Here is a 21027-nt window from a genome sequence, read left to right on the forward strand (position 1 = left end):
CAACGACTTTAAGACGTCTATAGGAATAAGTTTCGATTTCGGTTTTGGCAAAAAAAACCGGCTTCGGTCAATAGTTTTCCCACATCTATTGCAATACAATTGTTTTATTTAAAGTAACAATTGCAATAGGTATAAACGAATTATTGTTATAACGGTTATTTTGTAATGCGAGTGCTAAATGTAAACAATTTCAGACGTAGGTAAATGGGGTTTTACAACTTGCTAAATTGCCATTTGTCTAGTTATGCAATTTTATTATGTGATAATGCTCTGTTTAGGGGTCATCAACACTATAAACCACTGGGAAGGACACGCCCCGAATGCAAACCGGTACCGATTTGGAAGACAGATGCAAATACACGGGCAAACACCGCAAGACCGCAATTCAATATTTCTTATGAAAGCTCCTGTCATGTTTACAATACAATACATTTTATTGGGCCCCATACATTCCACGACTCTTCTCTTTCCGCACAGACTCAAAAAAATATTGTAGGTACATACAAAGAAAATAGAGAAAGTAAAATTTTTGCGTGTAGGTATTAAAACTTCTAATCGTTTCAAACTGAAACGGTTTCGGCTTTGGTAATAAATCCGGCTTCGGCCGGACACTAAAGTAGGTAAGTATCATTGAGATATTATTTTATTACATACTATAGAGAAGCCAATACCAAAGACATATGTAACTTCGTATAAGATGAATAAAGTCTAAGGAAAAAACGTGCCTCGGAAATCAAGAAAAGGTCATTCTCGGATAGATGGCGCAAACACCTTTAGCCTATACTCGGCTAGATGGCGTGACGACACCGTTTCATATTTAACAATTTTAACACATAGATATCAGTGAATGAACATGGGTCAAAATGATATAAAAATAATAAAATCATTTATCCATATATATAATTTTTTTTGATAATTTTATACGTTTTTATTTTGAGTTTTAGTCGTGTGTCGATAGATGGCAGTAAATTTACCGTGACTACAAAATTTACTATGACACGACCCCTCTATACTATCTATTCTCTTTGCAATCGCAACCTGAACCACGCGACCTAAAACGTCGTAAGCGCCGTAAAATGCATGACGCTTACGCGTATAGGTCGCGAGATTCTTGCTCCGCTTCTATGGGTTGTTGTCAAAACAACATCAACTCATGGCGCAAAATACTGGTTCTGCATGTGTGCCGGTTGTCTACATTAGTACTAATAGTACCATGGTAGGTATCATTCTTGTTTGCTTTGCACATCGCGTTAATTGTATCGCATCAACGCAAAGTAAGTAATAATTAAAGCGAAATAGTCAACAATTAACATGTTTTTTACGAATTTGTAATTCAAATAGGGCATGAGTTCGAGGTGTTTTGGCCTACGGCAGCACTGACGTCAACAATACATTACACTATCGCTGACCAATCGCTTAACTGTCGCCATCGCGTCGGAAAAATACACATTTTTGTTGATTAAATGAATCCAACGGAGAATTAAGTACCTAATAAAATAAATGCATTTGTATTTGTAATTAGAAAATACCTAAGTAAATTGTAGTCATTTAGTCAAAATCTTTACTTTCGATACAATATTTTATTATTTATTCAAGTGACAAATCATAAGTACTTATCATAATACTTATCTAATAATATTATATTCTCTCTTATAACCTTGGAGCCGCCATTAACAGGCGTTCCCCTCTGTCGAAAATAGGCGGCCAATGGTCAACCACATGTCAACCGTATGTATGGACTGACGTTTATCTGACATGACGTACCTATACATTTGATGTGCCCCTCCCCCGCAAAAAACTGCAGACTATTTTGTACCGATAATTTTAGACATGGCGTCTCCAAGCTTATAACCCTTCAGAATCCCTAGTATAAATTTCATTCGATAGCGTGACGTACGTTCGCGTTCGCGTTATGTCTATTTTGTATGGGATTTTGAACAGCGCGCCAAGCGGGACGTTTTGGAAAGTCAAAATCCCATACAAAACGACACTTTACGCAGCTTTCAGCATTCCATTCTTTAAAATGGCGTCAGTACATGCCACGCTGATGGAATACACGTCACGAACATACCTACAAACCTACATAAATAGACTGTATGCTAAAATTAGTCGGACAAAAATACTGCACGCAAGGTTTTATCTGACCCAGCGATCGTATAAAATAAACGTTGCAAATAGCAGAACGCCTACCGTGCAAAACGAATGTCGTAATTTGGTTATCTGCCTCTCTATCCAACGAATATGGAAGTAAGATAGAGAGAATCATATTATGAAATTTCGCGGTAGACCCTCAGCTCAGTGTATGTGGCACCAAGTCCTTTTATTTTTGCATTAACTCTTTCTTTTGAACATAAACAATATTATAAAGCGCGTTCTAGAATTTTCGCTTAGTTAAAATTACCAGTTATTAATTAGAATTATCGATTCTGATAAAATTAATATGTCCCACTACATCCGTTCCGGAATGTCACGTTAGTATCTGGTGACTTTGTTTGTGAGTGTGACACACCGGAAACATTTTTTAAGTCAGATAAATTTGTAAAACAACGAAAACCCGGTATACTTAAATATTCAATTTAACTACTGAATATGCAAAGTAATGCAATTTAGGTTTACAGCGCCCTAAAGAAACAACAAAAATTTTTTTTTTTTACAAAATGCTCTCGTGGAGTACCTAAATACGTGAAGATAACTTACTGGAGTGCAATTGTAAAAAAAAACCGGGCAAGTGCGAGTCGGACTCGCCCACCTAGGGTACCGTACTTTTTAGTATTTGTTGTTATAGCGGCAACAGAAATACGTCATCTGTGAAAATTTCAACTGTCTAGCTATCACGGTTCGTGAGATACAGCCTGGTGACAGACGGATGGACGGACCGACGGACGGACGGACGGACAGCGGAGTCTTAGTAATAGGGTCCCGTTTTACCCTCTGGGTACGGAACCCTAAAAAATATGGTAAAGTCTATTTCAATAGAACTTGCTAACTATGTAAACAAACCGCCATATTGAAATTGTCTCTGAATGATGAATTTACTAGTGATGGGCAAGACTCCTACTTACTACTTTACTAATGTCAAACCATATCGAATAATAAAATACCAAAAGTAAAAAATAAGTAGTTACTTATTTTTAATTTGTTTAATCACGATCAGAAGACAAATTAGTACTTAAGAATGATGTATTGATGTATTTTATAAGCGCGGCCGTAGGTACAGAGCGTGAGTTGGGTAGTGTGTAGCGGGTTTATATCACAAACTTTAGTCACAACACTATCCATCATAGACAATTGTAGAATTTAAAAGAAACAAAACCGTCATTCCAACGGGTCTTAATAACCTAACTTATGAACCCATTTTAAACTTTTAATTGAATATCCAAGATACAGTCATATATTTATGTATTTTACGGAACGGACCGTTTCAATAGTGTATATATATGTGTATGGTTTCAATGGTATTTGATGAGGTGGTGTGAAAAGTCAAAGAGAAACAGTGATAAAACAAAGTTACGTTGTTTGTTTACATAGTTAGCAAGTTCTATTGAAATAGACTATAAGCATTTACACCACAATTTACACCTAAACACAGCGAAATAATCAACAACATAATACACAATTTTTAAAACATCAAGTATTTTTTATTAGGTAGGTATATACTTAATAATATACCTAACTTAATCTTGTACAAAAACAGTATTGTGTAGAATTGAAAATTACTTGTTTATTGTATTTAAAGCAAACAAATACCACAATAATTACTTCATAAATAAACGCAATTGATATAAAATTGTAAACAAATACCTATTCTCGTATGATTTATATACTTAAGGGGCTACCCCACGCCAATGACCTTCGATCTGAATCCCTTAGTTTTCTAATGTTTCTTGTAGCTTATTATATTAACAGCAACGGCTTTAAGCAATATAGTATCCCATATTTACTTCAAAGTTCATTTTCTTCGAGATATTTGGCATCAAAGTTGAACAATTTTAGGCTAAAAAACTGGTTTTCGGGCCATAACTTTTGTTTTAATTAGTTTAAAATTAAAACCCTGGACACGTTTTTCGAGACGTCAAAGACGAACCCAAATATGTAGATTTCGTACATATAGCTGGTCAAGCAAATCTTGTCAGTAGAAAAAGGCGCGAAATTCAAATTTTCTATGAAAAGATATCCCTTCGCGCCTACATTTTTCAAATTTGCCGCCTTTTTCTACTGACAAGATCTGCTTGACCAACTATATATATAAGATCCTTCACTGCAAACTAGATACGAAAAAAGTGTTTTTTTAGACAATGTATAAAAAAATAAGTATCAATTTTTTTTCAAAATCCGGTGGACAAAACCGGAGATAAAATATTGAAAAACCGATAACCGTTTGTCTTATAATTCTATCTGTAGTCCAAAAAAAGGAGATACGATTCATAACTTGTCAAAAATTGATGAAAACCTCGGGTAGCCCCCTAAAGAATTGTTTTAAAGGCACGAGTTTTAGGGTTCCATTGTCAAAATGGTACGTACCTACAGTGTTGTCACATCTACCAATTTTTAGGTAGATCTACCTATTTTACCTGCGTCCTACCTATCTACCACCTTCGACGTCAAATCTACCTATTTTTTTCAAAATATTACGGTAATAGCAATTTTCCTCCATGCGTGTAACAAAACGTTACTTACGCGGCAAATTTGAAAAATGTAGGCGCGAAGGGATATCGTCTCATAGAAAATTTGAATTTCGTGCCTTTTTCTACTGACAAGATTTGCTTGGTTTGCTTGTTCATAAATATTTTAATACATTTTTAATAATTGTACTCTGACAAGCTAGCGTTTCAGTAGAAAAAAGGGGCAAATTTAAAAATATAAGCAAGAAGGATCGATATTTCATACAAATTTTCAATTTCGCGCCTTTTTTTTCTGACTAAAGCTAAGTAGGTAGATCTACCTATTTTCCATTTTAAATTCTACCTATTTCTACCGATTTTTGCATCGTGTTCTACCACTTAGACAAAATTGTATGTGACAACACTGCGTACACGTTCGTTTCGTCTCGCCTGATCGTGATCGTCCATGCGCACCAAACTATAAATTGTGTACCTACCTAAGTATTAAAGAAATGTAGAATACAGGGGAGTCAAGATGACAATTGTTAACAGAAAACGTCAATCGAAAATGTATGGATACAGTCACGTGACTTTTCGTAGCATCTGTCATCCCGATACATTTTTACTTTGGCGCATAGAAGGTAGGATCGTATAGAAGTGGTATACGCGTGCCTCCGTGAGGGACAAAACATACGCAAATGCGACACTGTAATTGGTCGAAATCATTTGTTGCCCACCATAATCCATACTAAAAAACGGTGGGGAACAAATAAAATGTGAGACAGTGACAAGGACAAACAATAATAGCTCTTTCGCTGCTACTCCTACTGAAAGATACATAAGACTATCCTGCTCGGTCACTTCTCCCCACCCTCATGCCAGATCCAGTTTTAATACTAGATTCATACTTTGGCGGTTGTCGATATACGATTGCCATCTTGGCTAGCAGTTGGCTGGCAGTTTGTGCTCCACATTCCACGAAATTGTCTACCTTGTCCCCTAAAAATACAAACGCGCGATATTTTGAAGTTTTGCAGGTCTGGGAGATTTTTTCCATCACAATGAATGTAAAAAAATCTCAGTAAAATTACCAATTCTAGATAGTTGTTAAAATTATCGATTTTGAAAAAATCTAAAGCCCTCAATTCATCAAAAATATGTCCCCACAAAAGATAGGCTGTTCAGCTCCGTGATGTCACTCAGCATTCAGCCGTTGCATGATCTCAATTCGGCTAACCGCATGTTATTGTTTTGACATACCGACAATGTATCTACTAATGATTCATTTCATTTGCTAATACCTAACAAAGTAGAACAAAATATAGGTATTTGTAACAAATAAAATAGGTAGGTATATCATCAATCATCATATAAATGTTTGAAAACTATTTATTACGGATTGAGAAAACGTGACATGATACAAGGTTAATAAATATTAGCAAAATAAATAATTATGAAAACAATTAGCGCGGAGGAAAACACTTATTTTTTTTTTGTATCATTAAAAAATATATATAACTTTATACTTTATGAGTGTCATGGTGGTATGTTTGTCTATCCGTCTGTGGAATCGTAGTTCTCCAACGGATGGGTCATACGGCTTTTTTTACGTGAAGGCGAGTTTTCTTGCGGTGGTTCTTAGTTATCAACCATAGAAATCGAACCGTCAGTTTGAAGAGTATGGTTCTTTACGCCTTTTTGGCATATAATGCTCGAAGGTTAGCTGGAAAAGATCCCTTATAGGGATAAGTTCGCCTTTGTACTTCCATTACTGTAATTTATTTTTGTAAACATGTGTTGTGTACAATAAAGTGATTACTACTACTACTACAATGGATTTTGTTGGCATAATATAGTACGGGTTAATAGTTATGATTATACTAGGACTACTAAATACCTAAGTAAATTTGTAGAAAATCAATATACATGAGGTACTTATGTTGTATAAACACTGAAACAGTTATACTGTGCAAAAAATACATTGCACGAGTCTGCCAATTTATGCTAATAAATAGTGTTGTTTGATTTACCAGGCTTTGCTAACCAACCGAGGTACCAAAAAAGCTTATTACCTATTGTTCAAACAGTACACTGCGTACACGTTCGTTTCGTCTCGCCTGATCGTGATCGTCCATGCGCACCAAACTATAAATTGTGTACCTACCTAAGTATTAAAGAAATGTAGAATACAGGGGAGTCAAGATGACAATTGTTAACAGAAAACGTCAATCGAAAATGTATGGATACAGTCACGTGACTTTTCGTAGCATCTGTCATCCCGATACATTTTTACTTTGGCGCATAGAAGGTAGGATCGTATAGAAGTGGTATACGCGTGCCTCCGTGAGGGACAAAACATACGCAAATGCGACACTGTAATTGGTCGAAATCATTTGTTGCCCACCATAATCCATACTAAAAAACGGTGGGGAACAAATAAAATGTGAGACAGTGACAAGGACAAACAATAATAGCTCTTTCGCTGCTACTCCTACTGAAAGATACATAAGACTATCCTGCTCGGTCACTTCTCCCCACCCTCATGCCAGATCCAGTTTTAATACTAGATTCATACTTTGGCGGTTGTCGATATACGATTGCCATCTTGGCTAGCAGTTGGCTGGCAGTTTGTGCTCCACATTCCACGAAATTGTCTACCTTGTCCCCTAAAAATACAAACGCGCGATATTTTGAAGTTTTGCAGGTCTGGGAGATTTTTTCCATCACAATGAATGTAAAAAAATCTCAGTAAAATTACCAATTCTAGATAGTTGTTAAAATTATCGATTTTGAAAAAATCTAAAGCCCTCAATTCATCAAAAATATGTCCCCACAAAAGATAGGCTGTTCAGCTCCGTGATGTCACTCAGCATTCAGCCGTTGCATGATCTCAATTCGGCTAACCGCATGTTATTGTTTTGACATACCGACAATGTATCTACTAATGATTCATTTCATTTGCTAATACCTAACAAAGTAGAACAAAATATAGGTATTTGTAACAAATAAAATAGGTAGGTATATCATCAATCATCATATAAATGTTTGAAAACTATTTATTACGGATTGAGAAAACGTGACATGATACAAGGTTAATAAATATTAGCAAAATAAATAATTATGAAAACAATTAGCGCGGAGGAAAACACTTATTTTTTTTTTGTATCATTAAAAAATATATATAACTTTATACTTTATGAGTGTCATGGTGGTATGTTTGTCTATCCGTCTGTGGAATCGTAGTTCTCCAACGGATGGGTCATACGGCTTTTTTTACGTGAAGGCGAGTTTTCTTGCGGTGGTTCTTAGTTATCAACCATAGAAATCGAACCGTCAGTTTGAAGAGTATGGTTCTTTACGCCTTTTTGGCATATAATGCTCGAAGGTTAGCTGGAAAAGATCCCTTATAGGGATAAGTTCGCCTTTGTACTTCCATTACTGTAATTTATTTTTGTAAACATGTGTTGTGTACAATAAAGTGATTACTACTACTACTACAATGGATTTTGTTGGCATAATATAGTACGGGTTAATAGTTATGATTATACTAGGACTACTAAATACCTAAGTAAATTTGTAGAAAATCAATATACATGAGGTACTTATGTTGTATAAACACTGAAACAGTTATACTGTGCAAAAAATACATTGCACGAGTCTGCCAATTTATGCTAATAAATAGTGTTGTTTGATTTACCAGGCTTTGCTAACCAACCGAGGTACCAAAAAAGCTTATTACCTATTGTTCAAACAGTCTATAGAAGAAATACATACAGAAGTGAGGAATATTTGCTGATTATTGTATAACATTTAATAAAAATGAGGTAAGGTCAATGCGGCCAAATCCGTCTGCGGGAAATCTCGTACAGGAGCGCTTTTTTTCTAACAATAGTACACGATTGTTAACTTTATCGATAAAGAAGCGTTGCTTTTGGTTTCAGCAGTCAAAAGTAGGTGGACTCTATTTCCTACGGTTAAAAAAAAAAAAAGAAAAAATCGATTTTTTAATGTTCCGCCAACGGATTTGGCCGCTTAGACCCAGATGTAATTTTAACGTTTGGTTTTGGTCGCTACATATATACTTAGATAAGTTAACCTATAATCCTGATAATAGCAATTGTACCAAAAGAATGAAGATCGCAAAACAGGACATATGGTGCCAATAAGTTACAAAAAACGATGACAGCAGGGTAATCGAATTCTGAGAACCTGACTACCCGTTTTTTTTCTAACTTCTAATAGTTTTGCTTCAAACCGACCTTGGTAGAAGCACATAATCTAAACTACCGTATTATGATAGAAGTTTAGATTAGATATTTAGTTTAAGTACTTACCTAGATATTTTTCTGATTCTCTGTTTTCCGAATTAAAATCCGAAGTAATTTATCGATCTCAACGCCAAACAAAACAAAGCATCGTTTGTGATAAATAAATTAACGGTTTCAAAAAACATGTTAAAACATTAATTCATTTTTATACATATTAAAAAAAACGGCTTTAGAATGCAAGTCTAGGAAGAACATCTAACTTCCTTCCTTGTTTTAACCTAGTTATACTAGTATACTCCTATTACTCCTTCTTGCCTGGCAAGTATTCCTGCTTCTCCGTATGTAGTAAAAGTAGTACTTACTTTTCTTCCTGAATCCTTCAGTGACTGTAAGCGAGAGATTTGTGAACTGGATATCCACAGAGGAGGGCATGTCGACCGCGAGCGCCCTCTCCCGCTCACCCCCAGAGATCATATTGCCCAACCCTTTCAGCATTGTCGAAGCCACCGCCATTTTTGGTAACCACTTTGATAATAAGTATCTATAGCATAGTCCAAGTCACTTAGTATATTTGGATGTTTGGTCGGGTCAAAAACGAATGTTCACTAAGCTATATAAATTATGTTGGATATTTCTATTTTTTTATACGTATCAAAGCATCTAATGTTTACTCATCCAAACCACTCACAATACTATTAATATCTATAAAAATCACAACAAAAAAGCGATAAAATATTTCCAAATATTAACCGTCACACAATTTTTTTAAATATCTGTCATAGAAACGCTCACTCAGACCGCCAGTCAACGCATATACTGGCAATATTTTTAAAATTTGGGGTACATGTGAATCTCGAGCATATTGTTTATGTTTTGCGCGGCGTATCGGCGCAGCGTGCGCGGGCCGGCGGCGGACTGCGAGTGCGACTGCGCCGTGCGCGTGGGCGGATCGCTGATAATCTCATTACATTGAAACCGGACTAATGCGTATTTTACGGGGTTCTGTATAATGCCAAATTTCGTGGTTTCGGCTTGGTAGCGTCATTGCGTCATATCATATCACTCGCGTTTGCCGTGATAAAGAGCTGCAAGGAGTGTTTGGGCAAATCTCAATAAGAAAATAGGTACGAAATGTATTGGACGCGTGATTAATCCTTAACGAAATATCTATGAATGATTTATTTATTTTGTCCTGGGCCTTACTTTTTAGCGGTTGTCTTACTTGGCAGTATTTCTAAGTGGTAACAAAAAATATATGCATAAAAGGAATTTCCGGTGCGTCACGAAAAAGTTCCATCTTTACCCGTACGGAACCCTATCACGTCACAGCTGAACGCGTTATCATAATAAGGGTATAGGCCTTACGCATCGTTAGAAGTCACAATTATGTCGCGGTAATTATTAGTCGCAAATAATGATTTATGTCATTACATCATTATTTGATCATTATGTATATCAAGGAGTCTTAATTGGAACAATTTTAATGTACCTAATGTACGTGACTTTTGTTCACGGACATTAAGTAGCTGTCAATCAAAATTTATCTTCACGGCTACCCGGTAGTTCCTGGTAATTAATAAAAGTAAACGCGGTCATAGTCTAATAAAACATGGTCTTTAGTGGTCATGGGTACATGGTCAGAGTGACACAAGCCTACGTCACAATAACATTGCCACTTTATATAGCGCTATCGCATATTATCATATAGCGCTGTCGCATGATGACGTAGGCTTGTGTCAGTCACGTGACCACGAAAAGACGGGATGAGAGTACCAGAGTATATTATTATACTATGAAACGCGGTAATCTTATACGCTCACAAACATTATCTAAGTCTGGAAAAGTACAACTGTCCCCCAAAGTGTTCTTCGATAACGTGCCGTGCCGTGCTGACGTGATGTACGCGTTTGCTGTCATTTTGTATGGGGTTTTAAGTTTCCAAAACGCCCCGCTTGGCGCGTTGTTCAAAATTCCATACAAACAATGCAAACGCGAACGCTCGTCTGATGAAATTGACACTAGGTACTTACTGTAGTTTGCATTGTACCTACATTTTAACCCATTCATGGCCACGAACCGCCGAGCGTACACAATACGCCAGGCCACCATACAAACCGTTTTTAGCTAAAACGTATGACTCAGCTTATGGGTCTCGAGCCTGGCGCGAACGGTAAATAAATCGCCGCTTATGAAGCCGGCCAGTTAGACAGCATTATGCAACATTTTTACTAACCACCGATTTTCTGTGCCTATCAAAACAGAAACTAATTATTGCAGTTTGTAGGAGTGAATATTTTTACTTTCTACAAGCTTTTAATGTCTGACCAAGCTTAGTTGGCAGCAATTTTTATAGCTCAGCCTGTGCAAGTGTTAAGTTAAACGTCATAATTTCATATAAGTTTGACATTTAAATTACACTTAGGTACTCAGCCTGTGCTATCAAAATCGCTGCCAACTTAGCTTGGTCTGATTTTATTTAACTTGCCGTGTTTTTTGTTGTTGTTTTTTGGGGCAAATCTTGGAAGTTAAATTAGACCCGTTTCCCGATATCCCGATCCAGTTCATAGCACAGTCGGTCAGGTTAGGCGGGTTCAAATTCCGGTAATCCATAGCCATGGTCACAAAATACGAAATCACTAAACAGCACAGGAGGAGTATAAAGTCGCCAACGAATAAATCGTGACTAAATAATATTTTCCATGTTACTCCAAAATACATCTCTAATGGGGGATGGGATGAATCACATCTTGAACTCTTGTGACAAATACCACATGAAAGATAATACCGCCGCCGCCGCTCGGATGCATTCCTTGTTTATTGTCCAAGTGTGTCCGATAAGCTTACACCTGGTCGGTCATGTATCTTTGTTTTAGTAAACGCCATTATATTAGTAACAATAGACAACTTAAAATGTATTATAGTACTTACTTTCTAATCTGCCGTAGAAACCACGATGTTTGAAAAAACTTGTAAATATTTGTCACAAACTATTTGTAATACAATACATATTAGTTAGTGGTGACTGTTTCAGCCGCCTTGTTCTATATTGAAACGAAAAAAAATTAACCTTAACATCATTGTTAGTAGGTAATTGCCTAAGATACAATACAACGATCACCAAATATTATGACATAAAAGTACAGTGGGAGAAAATCCTCGTTGCCTTACCCCTCATACAAAACAAAATATTATTATACTACGGCTTGGTTCCTACAAATTCTTGCTTACCATCATCCAAACAGTAATCAGTTGTAAAATGGTACAATATCAAACAGCTTCAACATGAAATAAGCTTTAAAACCAGCCAATAAAGTTTATTTTAGCCTGCTACGGAAACATTAGTAGTTTTTACAAGTAGCGCCAGGCCACGGTGACCCATACCTTGAGCCATGTCAATAACTTCTGAAATATATATATATTTTGTATTTTTTAAATATAGATCTTTCTGTTTTCTTGCATCGCATTATGTATCTAGAATTTCAGTATATTTACTATATTGCACTGATAGTAAATCAAACTTGAATATTCGAGACCCTGTTTTCATTAAAAAAAACGTGTTTATAATTTTTTATCCTAATATGCCTTATAGAAATGGTTGTTAGCTTATATGACACTTACGTTATTACATCAAATTACGTTTCGTTTAAGTTTAAATCAGATGAAGATGTCATCATACATTACATACATACATGTCATACATAGATGTCATTATATGTGATGTGATGTGTGTTTATAATTTTTTATCCTAATATGCCTTATAGAAATGGTTGTTAGCTTATATGACACTTACGTTATTACATCAAATTACGTTTCGTTTAAGTTTAAATCAGAATTTATTCAGGACTCACATGTGAGTCACTGGCCCTGCGGAACTGTTTGAGCATGACCCATACGCTGAGTCGCTGGCCCTGAATGGGTTAATTGAGGGTCACACGAAACTCGAACCCATACAATCGAAGTTAAGCTCTCATTTTAAACGACGTAACATGAAATTAAATTGAAATTAAGTATCATTAAAGTAACATCTGTTTGGTAGTAGTTATTTATTTATTTATTACAAAAACATAATATACAGCATTACAGTCGAAACCAAATCACTGTACACATCAGATTATAGAATACGTAATGTATTTATGTACACAATTTAGGAAAATCAGATCACAATACAGGATCTGATGAGTTATACAGGATGGCTTAAAAATAACAGCATTTCTGTTGCCAGGGAGGTTTTGGGATTATACCTACTGAGCAACTTTTACTATGGCAGTTATGGGACCAACCCCGAAATCGCGAAGAAAAATTTGAGTGTTTCATATCATAATATTTTAAATAGTGAATAGAATCAGGCGTTACTTTGCGGAAATCCATACTAATTAAAACCAAAATATTACTTTGCTAATCCGCGAAAAGATAACGTGCTAGTCAATCAGTGCTAACCCGTTATACTTACTTGCGTATTTTTACATGCAATTAATATTCCCACCCTCCCACCGCAAAAATAAATACGCAAATAAATATAACAAACCACCACCAAAAGAATAAACCTCGACACGTGTTTCGCCTCTCTACGAGGCATCCTCAGGAGTTGTTGACGGTCTGACGCCCGGCAACGGAATGACCTGTCTAGAATGGTCGGCCATATTTATACCTTGACCACTCCCCCTACCGTGCAAGTGTGAGTGAGATGGAAAAATTCGTAATAACGGCGATGACGCAACATTCAATTGTTCGTTAAGAATCATGCCCCTATTGTTGTACCTAATTATTTCCAGTTGTTCCAGAACACCCAAACGCAATCCCTTTTCGCAAACATGTAAAATATCAAAAGAATGATTCTCAGATAAAGTGTGACCTGTATCTAATAAGTGCTTTGCAAAATTGGACTTCTCTGGATGGTTATGTCTATATGACGCAACATGCTCTTTATACCTAGTAGTGAAACTACGGCCCGTTTGCCCCACATACACTTTATTACAATCGTCACAGGTAAGCTTATAAACTCCAGACTTTTTCCCATTCTCGATCTTATCTTTGCCATTGCAAAGCTTCGAGTGCAAAGTATTATTTGTCTTAAAGGCCACAGGAATGTCGTTAGACTTCAAAATTTTGTAAATTGCATCAGACAACTTGCCAACATAAGTTATGCTCGCTTTATATTTCTTAATCGGTTCAGAGGATCGTGCCGCATACAACATAGTGTTGACCATACTATTCCGCTTTTTCCTGATGATACCATCCACAACAGACTTATCGTAACCATTCGAAACTGCTAAGTGATAAATATTATTTAATTCAATCTGATAGTGTTCATCAGAAAGAGGCACAGTCAACATTCTATGCACATAACAATGAAAAGCAGCCAACTTATGCTGCCACGGATGCGTGGAAGAAGCCGGGATAACTGTATCGGTATGTGTAGGCTTACGGTAAATTTTGAACTGATGCCTGTTGTTTACTTTAGTGATTGTTAAATCTAGAAAATTCAATGAGTTGTCTTGCTCTAGTTCCTTTTTAAACTTAATTTTTGGATGCTTACCATTAATTTCAGCAATAAATGCATCCAGCAGGCCCATACTACCCGTCCAACAAATAATCAACGATTAGCGATTTAGATACGTGGATGATTTGATTATTTGTTGGACGGGTAGTATGGGCCTCTGAACCGATTAAGAAATATAAAGCGAGCATAACTTATGGTGGCAAGTTGTCTGATGCAATTTACAAAATTTTGAAGTCTAACGACATTCCTGTGGCCTTTAAGACAAATAATACTTTGCACTCGAAGCTTTGCAATGGCAAAGATAAGATCGAGAATGGGAAAAAGTCTGGAGTTTATAAGCTTACCTGTGACGATTGTAATAAAGTGTATGTGGGGCAAACGGGCCGTAGTTTCACTACTAGGTATAAAGAGCATGTTGCGTCATATAGACATAACCATCCAGAGAAGTCCAATTTTGCAAAGCACTTATTAGATACAGGTCACACTTTATCTGAGAATCATTCTTTTGATATTTTACATGTTTGCGAAAAGGGATTGCGTTTGGGTGTTCTGGAACAACTGGAAATAATTAGGTACAACAATAGGGGCATGATTCTTAAGAGCGCTCTTACAAGAAAAGTCGAAATAACGCAAAATTGATGATACTAGTCGACGAAATTCAGGACTTTGTGCTCATTATTAGAAACAATGAGTACTTGTTCCAGTAAAAGCGTCTTCTTATCTTTTTAAATATCGTTGTAAATATTAGAAAAAGGACTTATTAAATTAGTAATGATTTTTTTTCTGATGGTCGTTTCCGAAAAACCCCGTGAAGCACTGAATGGCAAGCTCTTATTTGGAAATGTTGAGAAGTTTACTCTGCTAAACCTGGCTATTTTGTATTACTAATACCCTGTACTTTAGGCATATCAAACGATATTTTTCCTACACACCTTTGAGAAAGAGAAAATCAAAGTAAAACGAACTCAATTTTCTCTCCGAAACAAGTGTCAATTCCTACGAAAATCTACTTAATATCGAAGTCATTTTCATACTCAAGTAATCTGCAACGTTTGCTTATACTGTTGGTATACATTAGTGTTTATGAAATTCGACTATAATTTTTTGGCAATTTTTTGAAAACTACTCTATATTACCGATGACGCGCGCTGCGCCAGCTCAGTGCCGCGGCAGAGCTTGTAGAGGTAGGACGTGTGTCGGTCGGCTCCGCACATTTTCAACGGCGACAACGAGATTTTTTATCATTGTGTGCGGCGGGCGCCGTGTAAAACGCTATACTGTGTGCGTGTAAACCGCAACGAGAGACTTTGATCCTAGCACTGTTTTTATAGTATTATAATTTATAATGGTACAGTTTAATAAACTACCGGACAGGATTAAAAATATTTGAAACGACCTGACATTCTATATGTATTAATTTTGACTCAAGATAGTACTCAGGGTCTGATGATGGAGCCGGAAGGTGGTCACCGGTACCAATCAACCATGCAACTAAACCACTTCGTGTTTAGGCTCGTTTTATTCATCTCAACAAGATCTTTGACACAAGATAGTACTCATGGTCTGATGATGGAGCCGGAAGGCGGTCACCGGTACCAATCAACCATGCAACTAAACCACTTCGTGTTTGGGCTCGTTTGATTCGTCTCAACAAGATCTTTGACACAAGGTAGTACTCAGGGTCTGATGATGGAGCCGGAAGGTGGTCACCGGTACCAATCAACCATGCAACTAAACCACTTCGTGTTTAGGCTCGTTTTATTCATCTCAACAAGATCTTTGACACAAGATAGTACTCAGGGTCTGATGATGGAGCCGGAAGGTGGTCACCGGTACCAATCAACCATGCAACTAAACCACTTCGTGTTTGGGCTCGTTTGATTCATCTCAACAAGATCTTTGACACAAGATAGTACTCAAGGTCTAATGATGGAGCCGGAATGTGGTCACCGGTACCAATCAACCATGCAACTAAACCACTTCGTGTTTGGGCTCGTTTGATTCGTCTCAACAAGATCTTTGACACAAGATAGTACTCAGGGTCTGATGATGGAGCCGGAAAGTGGTCACCGGTACCAATAAACCATGCAACTAAACCACTTCGTGCTTGGGCTCGTTCGATTCGTCGCAACAAGATCTTTGACAAAAGTTAGTACTCAGAGTCTGATGATGGAGCTGGACTGTGGCCACGGGTACCAGCCCAACTAGCAAAATCACGCTAACAACAGTCTCTAGACTACAATTTTGTCGCTCTTATATTGATTTTATATCATCGTATAAGCCCGGGTTTGGGCACAAAGCATAAGCGTATTTATTTTAATATCGTTCTAATATCAGTCTAATTGAATGTTGTTTGCATTCACAGTAATCTTTTTCAAAACTATATTAAGCTGCTTTAGGCTAATATCGCTTTTACGTAAGTATCTTGTAAGCCTACATAGGCTTATATTGGTCGAACGTAAGTATCTTGTAAGCCTACATAGGCTTATATTGGTCGAACGTTAGAATCTTGTAAGCCTAAATAAGCTTATTTTGGTTTGAAACATTCTATTTGTGAAGTATAAATATACGGGTGAAATTAACTGCAACGTGACAAAAACATATTAGTGTAAGTGTTTATCAAACTTTTTATGAATTATGTTTAAATATAATAACGTGCTGTTTATCATCGTCTGTTTATGTTTCAGGGTAAGTATTCACATGGGAAAATATTATTTATTGTAAAGTAGACCCTGTTTTACACTTCAAACTTCATGCGCCTACTCAAATATGGTATTTGAATATTTTTATAATTATTTTATTTCTTTATTTTGTATTGATAGTCAGCCATTGATGTAGGTGTATTTTTCAAGCGCACTATTAGAGTATTTTAAGCATTCTGAATACAAATGATGTGGCCATGTTGAATAAATTACGGTTCCTTGCTTTACTTATACTAACAATAGTGTTCCCAAAAACGATTTAAGATCAAACCATCTTATATTGATCTTCTCTTTTGTGATATAAGTGTCTTGATCTTATATCACTCTAATATATCTTACTAAAGTGCTGCTGTTGATCTTATTATAGCTTTAGTAAGATCAGAAAAGTACGTACTTACAGTGTTCTTATGCTATGTTGATATTAGTCTTACATTCTTACAATAGCATTTAGAAATCTAATATAAAATCAAATGAACTAAGAGAATGAGGATATAGGACCAGGTACTCTCAAGTTCAATGAGACTTCGTAAATGTTGTTGTAAGAGCAAGAGGCTTATAATAGTATTATGCTATGTTGATATTAGTCTTACATTCTTATAATAGCATTTATAAAGTCTAATATAAGATCAAATGAACTTAGAGAAAGTGGATAAAAGACCACGTACTCTCAAGTTCAATGAGACTTCGTAAATGTTGTTGTAAGAGCAAGAGGCTTATAATAGTATTATGCTATGTTGATATTAGCCTTACATTCTTATAATAGCATTTAGAAAGTCTATAATAAGATCAAATGAACTTAGAGAATGTGGATATAAGACCAGGTACTCTCAAGTTCAATGAGACTTCGTAAATGTTGTTGTTGTTATGCTTATAATAGTATTATGCTATGTTGATATTAGTCTTACATTCTTATAATAGCATTTATAAAGTCTAATATAAGATCAAATGAACTTAGAGAAAGTGGATATAAGACCACGTACTCTCAAGTTCAATGAGACTTCGTAAATGTTGTTGTAAGAGCAAGAGGCTTATAATAGTATTATGCTATGTTGATATTAGTCTTACATTCTTATAATAGCATTTATAAAGTCTAATATAAGATCAAATGAACTTAGAGAAAGTGGATATAAGACCACGTACTCTCAAGTTCAATGAGACTTCGTAAATGTTGTTGTAAGAGCAAGAGGCTTATAATAGTATTATGCTATGTTGATATTAGCCTTACATTCTTATAATAGCATTTAGAAAGTCTAATATGAGATCAAATGAACTTAGAGAATGTGGATATAAGACCAAGTACTCTCAAGTTCAATGAGACTTAGTAAATGTTATTGTAAGAGCGAGAGGCTCATAATAGTATTATGCCATGTTGATATTAGTCTTACATTCTTATAATAGCATTTAGAAAGTCTATAATAAGATCAAATGAACTTAGAGAATGTGGATATAAGACCAGGTACTCTCAAGTTCAATGAGACTTAGTAAATGTTATTGTAAGAGCGAGAGGCTTATAATGGTATTATAAAATGCTCTTATATACATATATAAGACTAGGTAATAAGACTAAACTTACTAAAGTGCGTATTAGCTTGTCTAAGACTAATATAAGAGCGATGATAAGTTCAAAACAAAAATAAGAGCGCTATAAGCTCACTACTCTTATAAAGTGCGCAATCTGAGACTTTTTTGCTAGTTGGGAGTCTACCATGTAACTGAACCACTTCGTGTTTGGGCTCGTTTGATTCGTCGCAACAAGATCTTTGACACAAGATACTACTCAGGGTCTGATGATGGAGCTCGAAGGTGGCGACGGGTACCAGTCTATCACGTAACCGAACCACTTCGTGTTTGGGCTACGTGTTTGGGCTTCGTGTTTGGGCATCGTGTTTGGGCTTCGTGTTTGGTGTATCACCTAGTGTCAAAGATCTTGTTGAGACGAATCAAACGAGCCTAAACACGATGTGGTTTAGTTGCATGGTTGATTGGTAATGGTGACCACCTTCCAGCTCCATCATCAGACCCTGAGTACTGTCTTGTGTCAAAGATCTTGTTGAGACGAATCAAACGAGCCCAAACACGAAGTTGTTTAGTTACACGATAGACTGGTACCCGTGGCCACCTTCCAGCTCCATCATCAGACCCTGTGTATCTTCAGTGTCAAAGATCTTGTTGAGACGAATCAAACGAGCCCAAACACGAAGTGGTTTAGTTACATGATAGACTGGTACCCGTGGCCACCTTCCAGCTCCATCATCAGACCCTGTGTATCTTCAGTGTCAAAGATCTTGTTGAGACGAATCAAACGAGCCTAATCATGTTACTACATGGTTGATTGGTATCCGTGACCACCTTAATCATCATCATTATCATCAGATCCTCAATACTAGTTCGTTTTTAAACCCTCGTTGATACAAACTTTACAACCTATAGGTACCAAATGCTATGACGAAACATTTAAATAAGCGAGTACCTATAATTTATTTCGAGTAATACTTATACCTTCATAAGTACGAGTATGGGGCTATTCATAAATTACGTCGTTTCAAATGGAAGGAGGGGGGGGGGGGGGGGGGGGGGGTCTGGACATCGGATGATGGTAGTATGACGTAGGAAGAAACAGAGTCATCCGAAGCATGATTTTTGGATGATTTGAGCGGTGGGGGGGTCAAAAATCGTCAAAAATAGATGAAAAATTAATTTATGAACACTGCACACACTTACATTTGCACTGCATTTAGTATTTTCGTACTTACCAAATAACAGTTTTAGGACTTTAAAAGTTAAGCACAGTTAGTGTTGTTATGGTTGATTTCAATATGCTTCGCGAAGGATCAAGAATGTTTAATCCATCATTGTAGTGCGAGTGTGGTAGAAGGGATCGGCATACTGAGCTCGCACGGCCTGCCGCAGCGCGTAAAATACCTAAACTCGCTCAACGCCGAAATGTAATAGCGCTCTTAACGAACAATTGAATGTTGCGTCATCGCCGTTATTACGAATTTTTCCATCTCACTCACACTTGCACGGTAGGGGGAGTGGTCAAGGTATAAATATGGCCGACCATTCTAGACAGGTCATTCCGTTGCCGGGCGTCAGACCGTCAACAACTCCTGAGGATGCCTCGTAGAGAGGCGAAACACGTGTCGAGGTTTATTCTTTTGGTGGTGGTTTGTTATATTTATTTGCGTATTTATTTTTGCGGTGGGAGGGTGGGAATATTAATTGCATGTAAAAATACGCAAGTAAGTATAACGGGTTAGCACTGATTGACTAGCACGTTATCTTTTCGCGGATTAGCAAAGTAATATTTTGGTTTTAATCATAATATTTTGGCTGGTCCATTTTCTATGGGAGGGTAATTTTTTTTTTTCATGATTTCTGGGTTGGTCCCAAGTAAAAGTTGCTCAGTATAATCCCAAAACCTCCCTGGCGACTGGAATGCAGTTATTTTTTAGCCACCGTGTATAGTACGTATTAGTTTTTGTTGATAAAAATAGCGAGTAAAAATTTGGTATGGTAAATTCTACGTAACAACACGACGAGCGCGTAACTTCGACTATGGGAGCGGCTTTTTGCGTTCGAGAGACTCAACACAATAAAATAGTTATTTACGATACAAGTGCGGAAAAGAGGAAACTCGAAACGAGTGGCGATAAATTCAAACACGACCGAAGGGAGTGTTTTAAATCAACACGAGTTGCGAATTACCTATTCGCACGTGTATCGTACAACGTTTTACAGTACATATGGCCCTTTAAACTTATGACATACGCACGAAAAGTGCTATTTTACGCACTAGTGCTGGAAAATAGGACCATATGTACTGTAAAGTATTTTTAAAGAGTTGTACCTAGCCCAAACCTTGCATTAAGGCCTGGCCAAACACACAGCGCGACGCAGCGCCGCGTCCGCACCGCGGCACATGCTAACAGGTTATCGACGTCAAACAGACTGCG

The 21027-nt window shown here is 36.7% G+C and overlaps 1 protein-coding gene across 1 annotated transcript in view; it reads right to left on the minus strand.

Moving 5' to 3' along the window:
- The window catches only part of LOC134793854 (ATP-binding cassette sub-family G member 1), a 71823-nt gene extending 62049 nt beyond the window's left edge, over window positions 1–9774 (minus strand). The window contains exon 1 of the mRNA XM_063765587.1: window positions 9232–9774. Coding sequence (XP_063621657.1) covers window positions 9232–9382 — 151 coding nt within the window. The 5' untranslated portion in view covers window positions 9383–9774. The remainder of the gene's footprint in view (window positions 1–9231) is intronic.
- Between the last annotated feature and the right edge of the window lie 11253 nt (window positions 9775–21027).

The sequence above is a fragment of the Cydia splendana genome, chromosome 1 (genome assembly GCF_910591565.1).
Source record: "Cydia splendana chromosome 1, ilCydSple1.2, whole genome shotgun sequence".
Classification (NCBI taxonomy): domain Eukaryota; kingdom Metazoa; phylum Arthropoda; class Insecta; order Lepidoptera; family Tortricidae; genus Cydia; species Cydia splendana.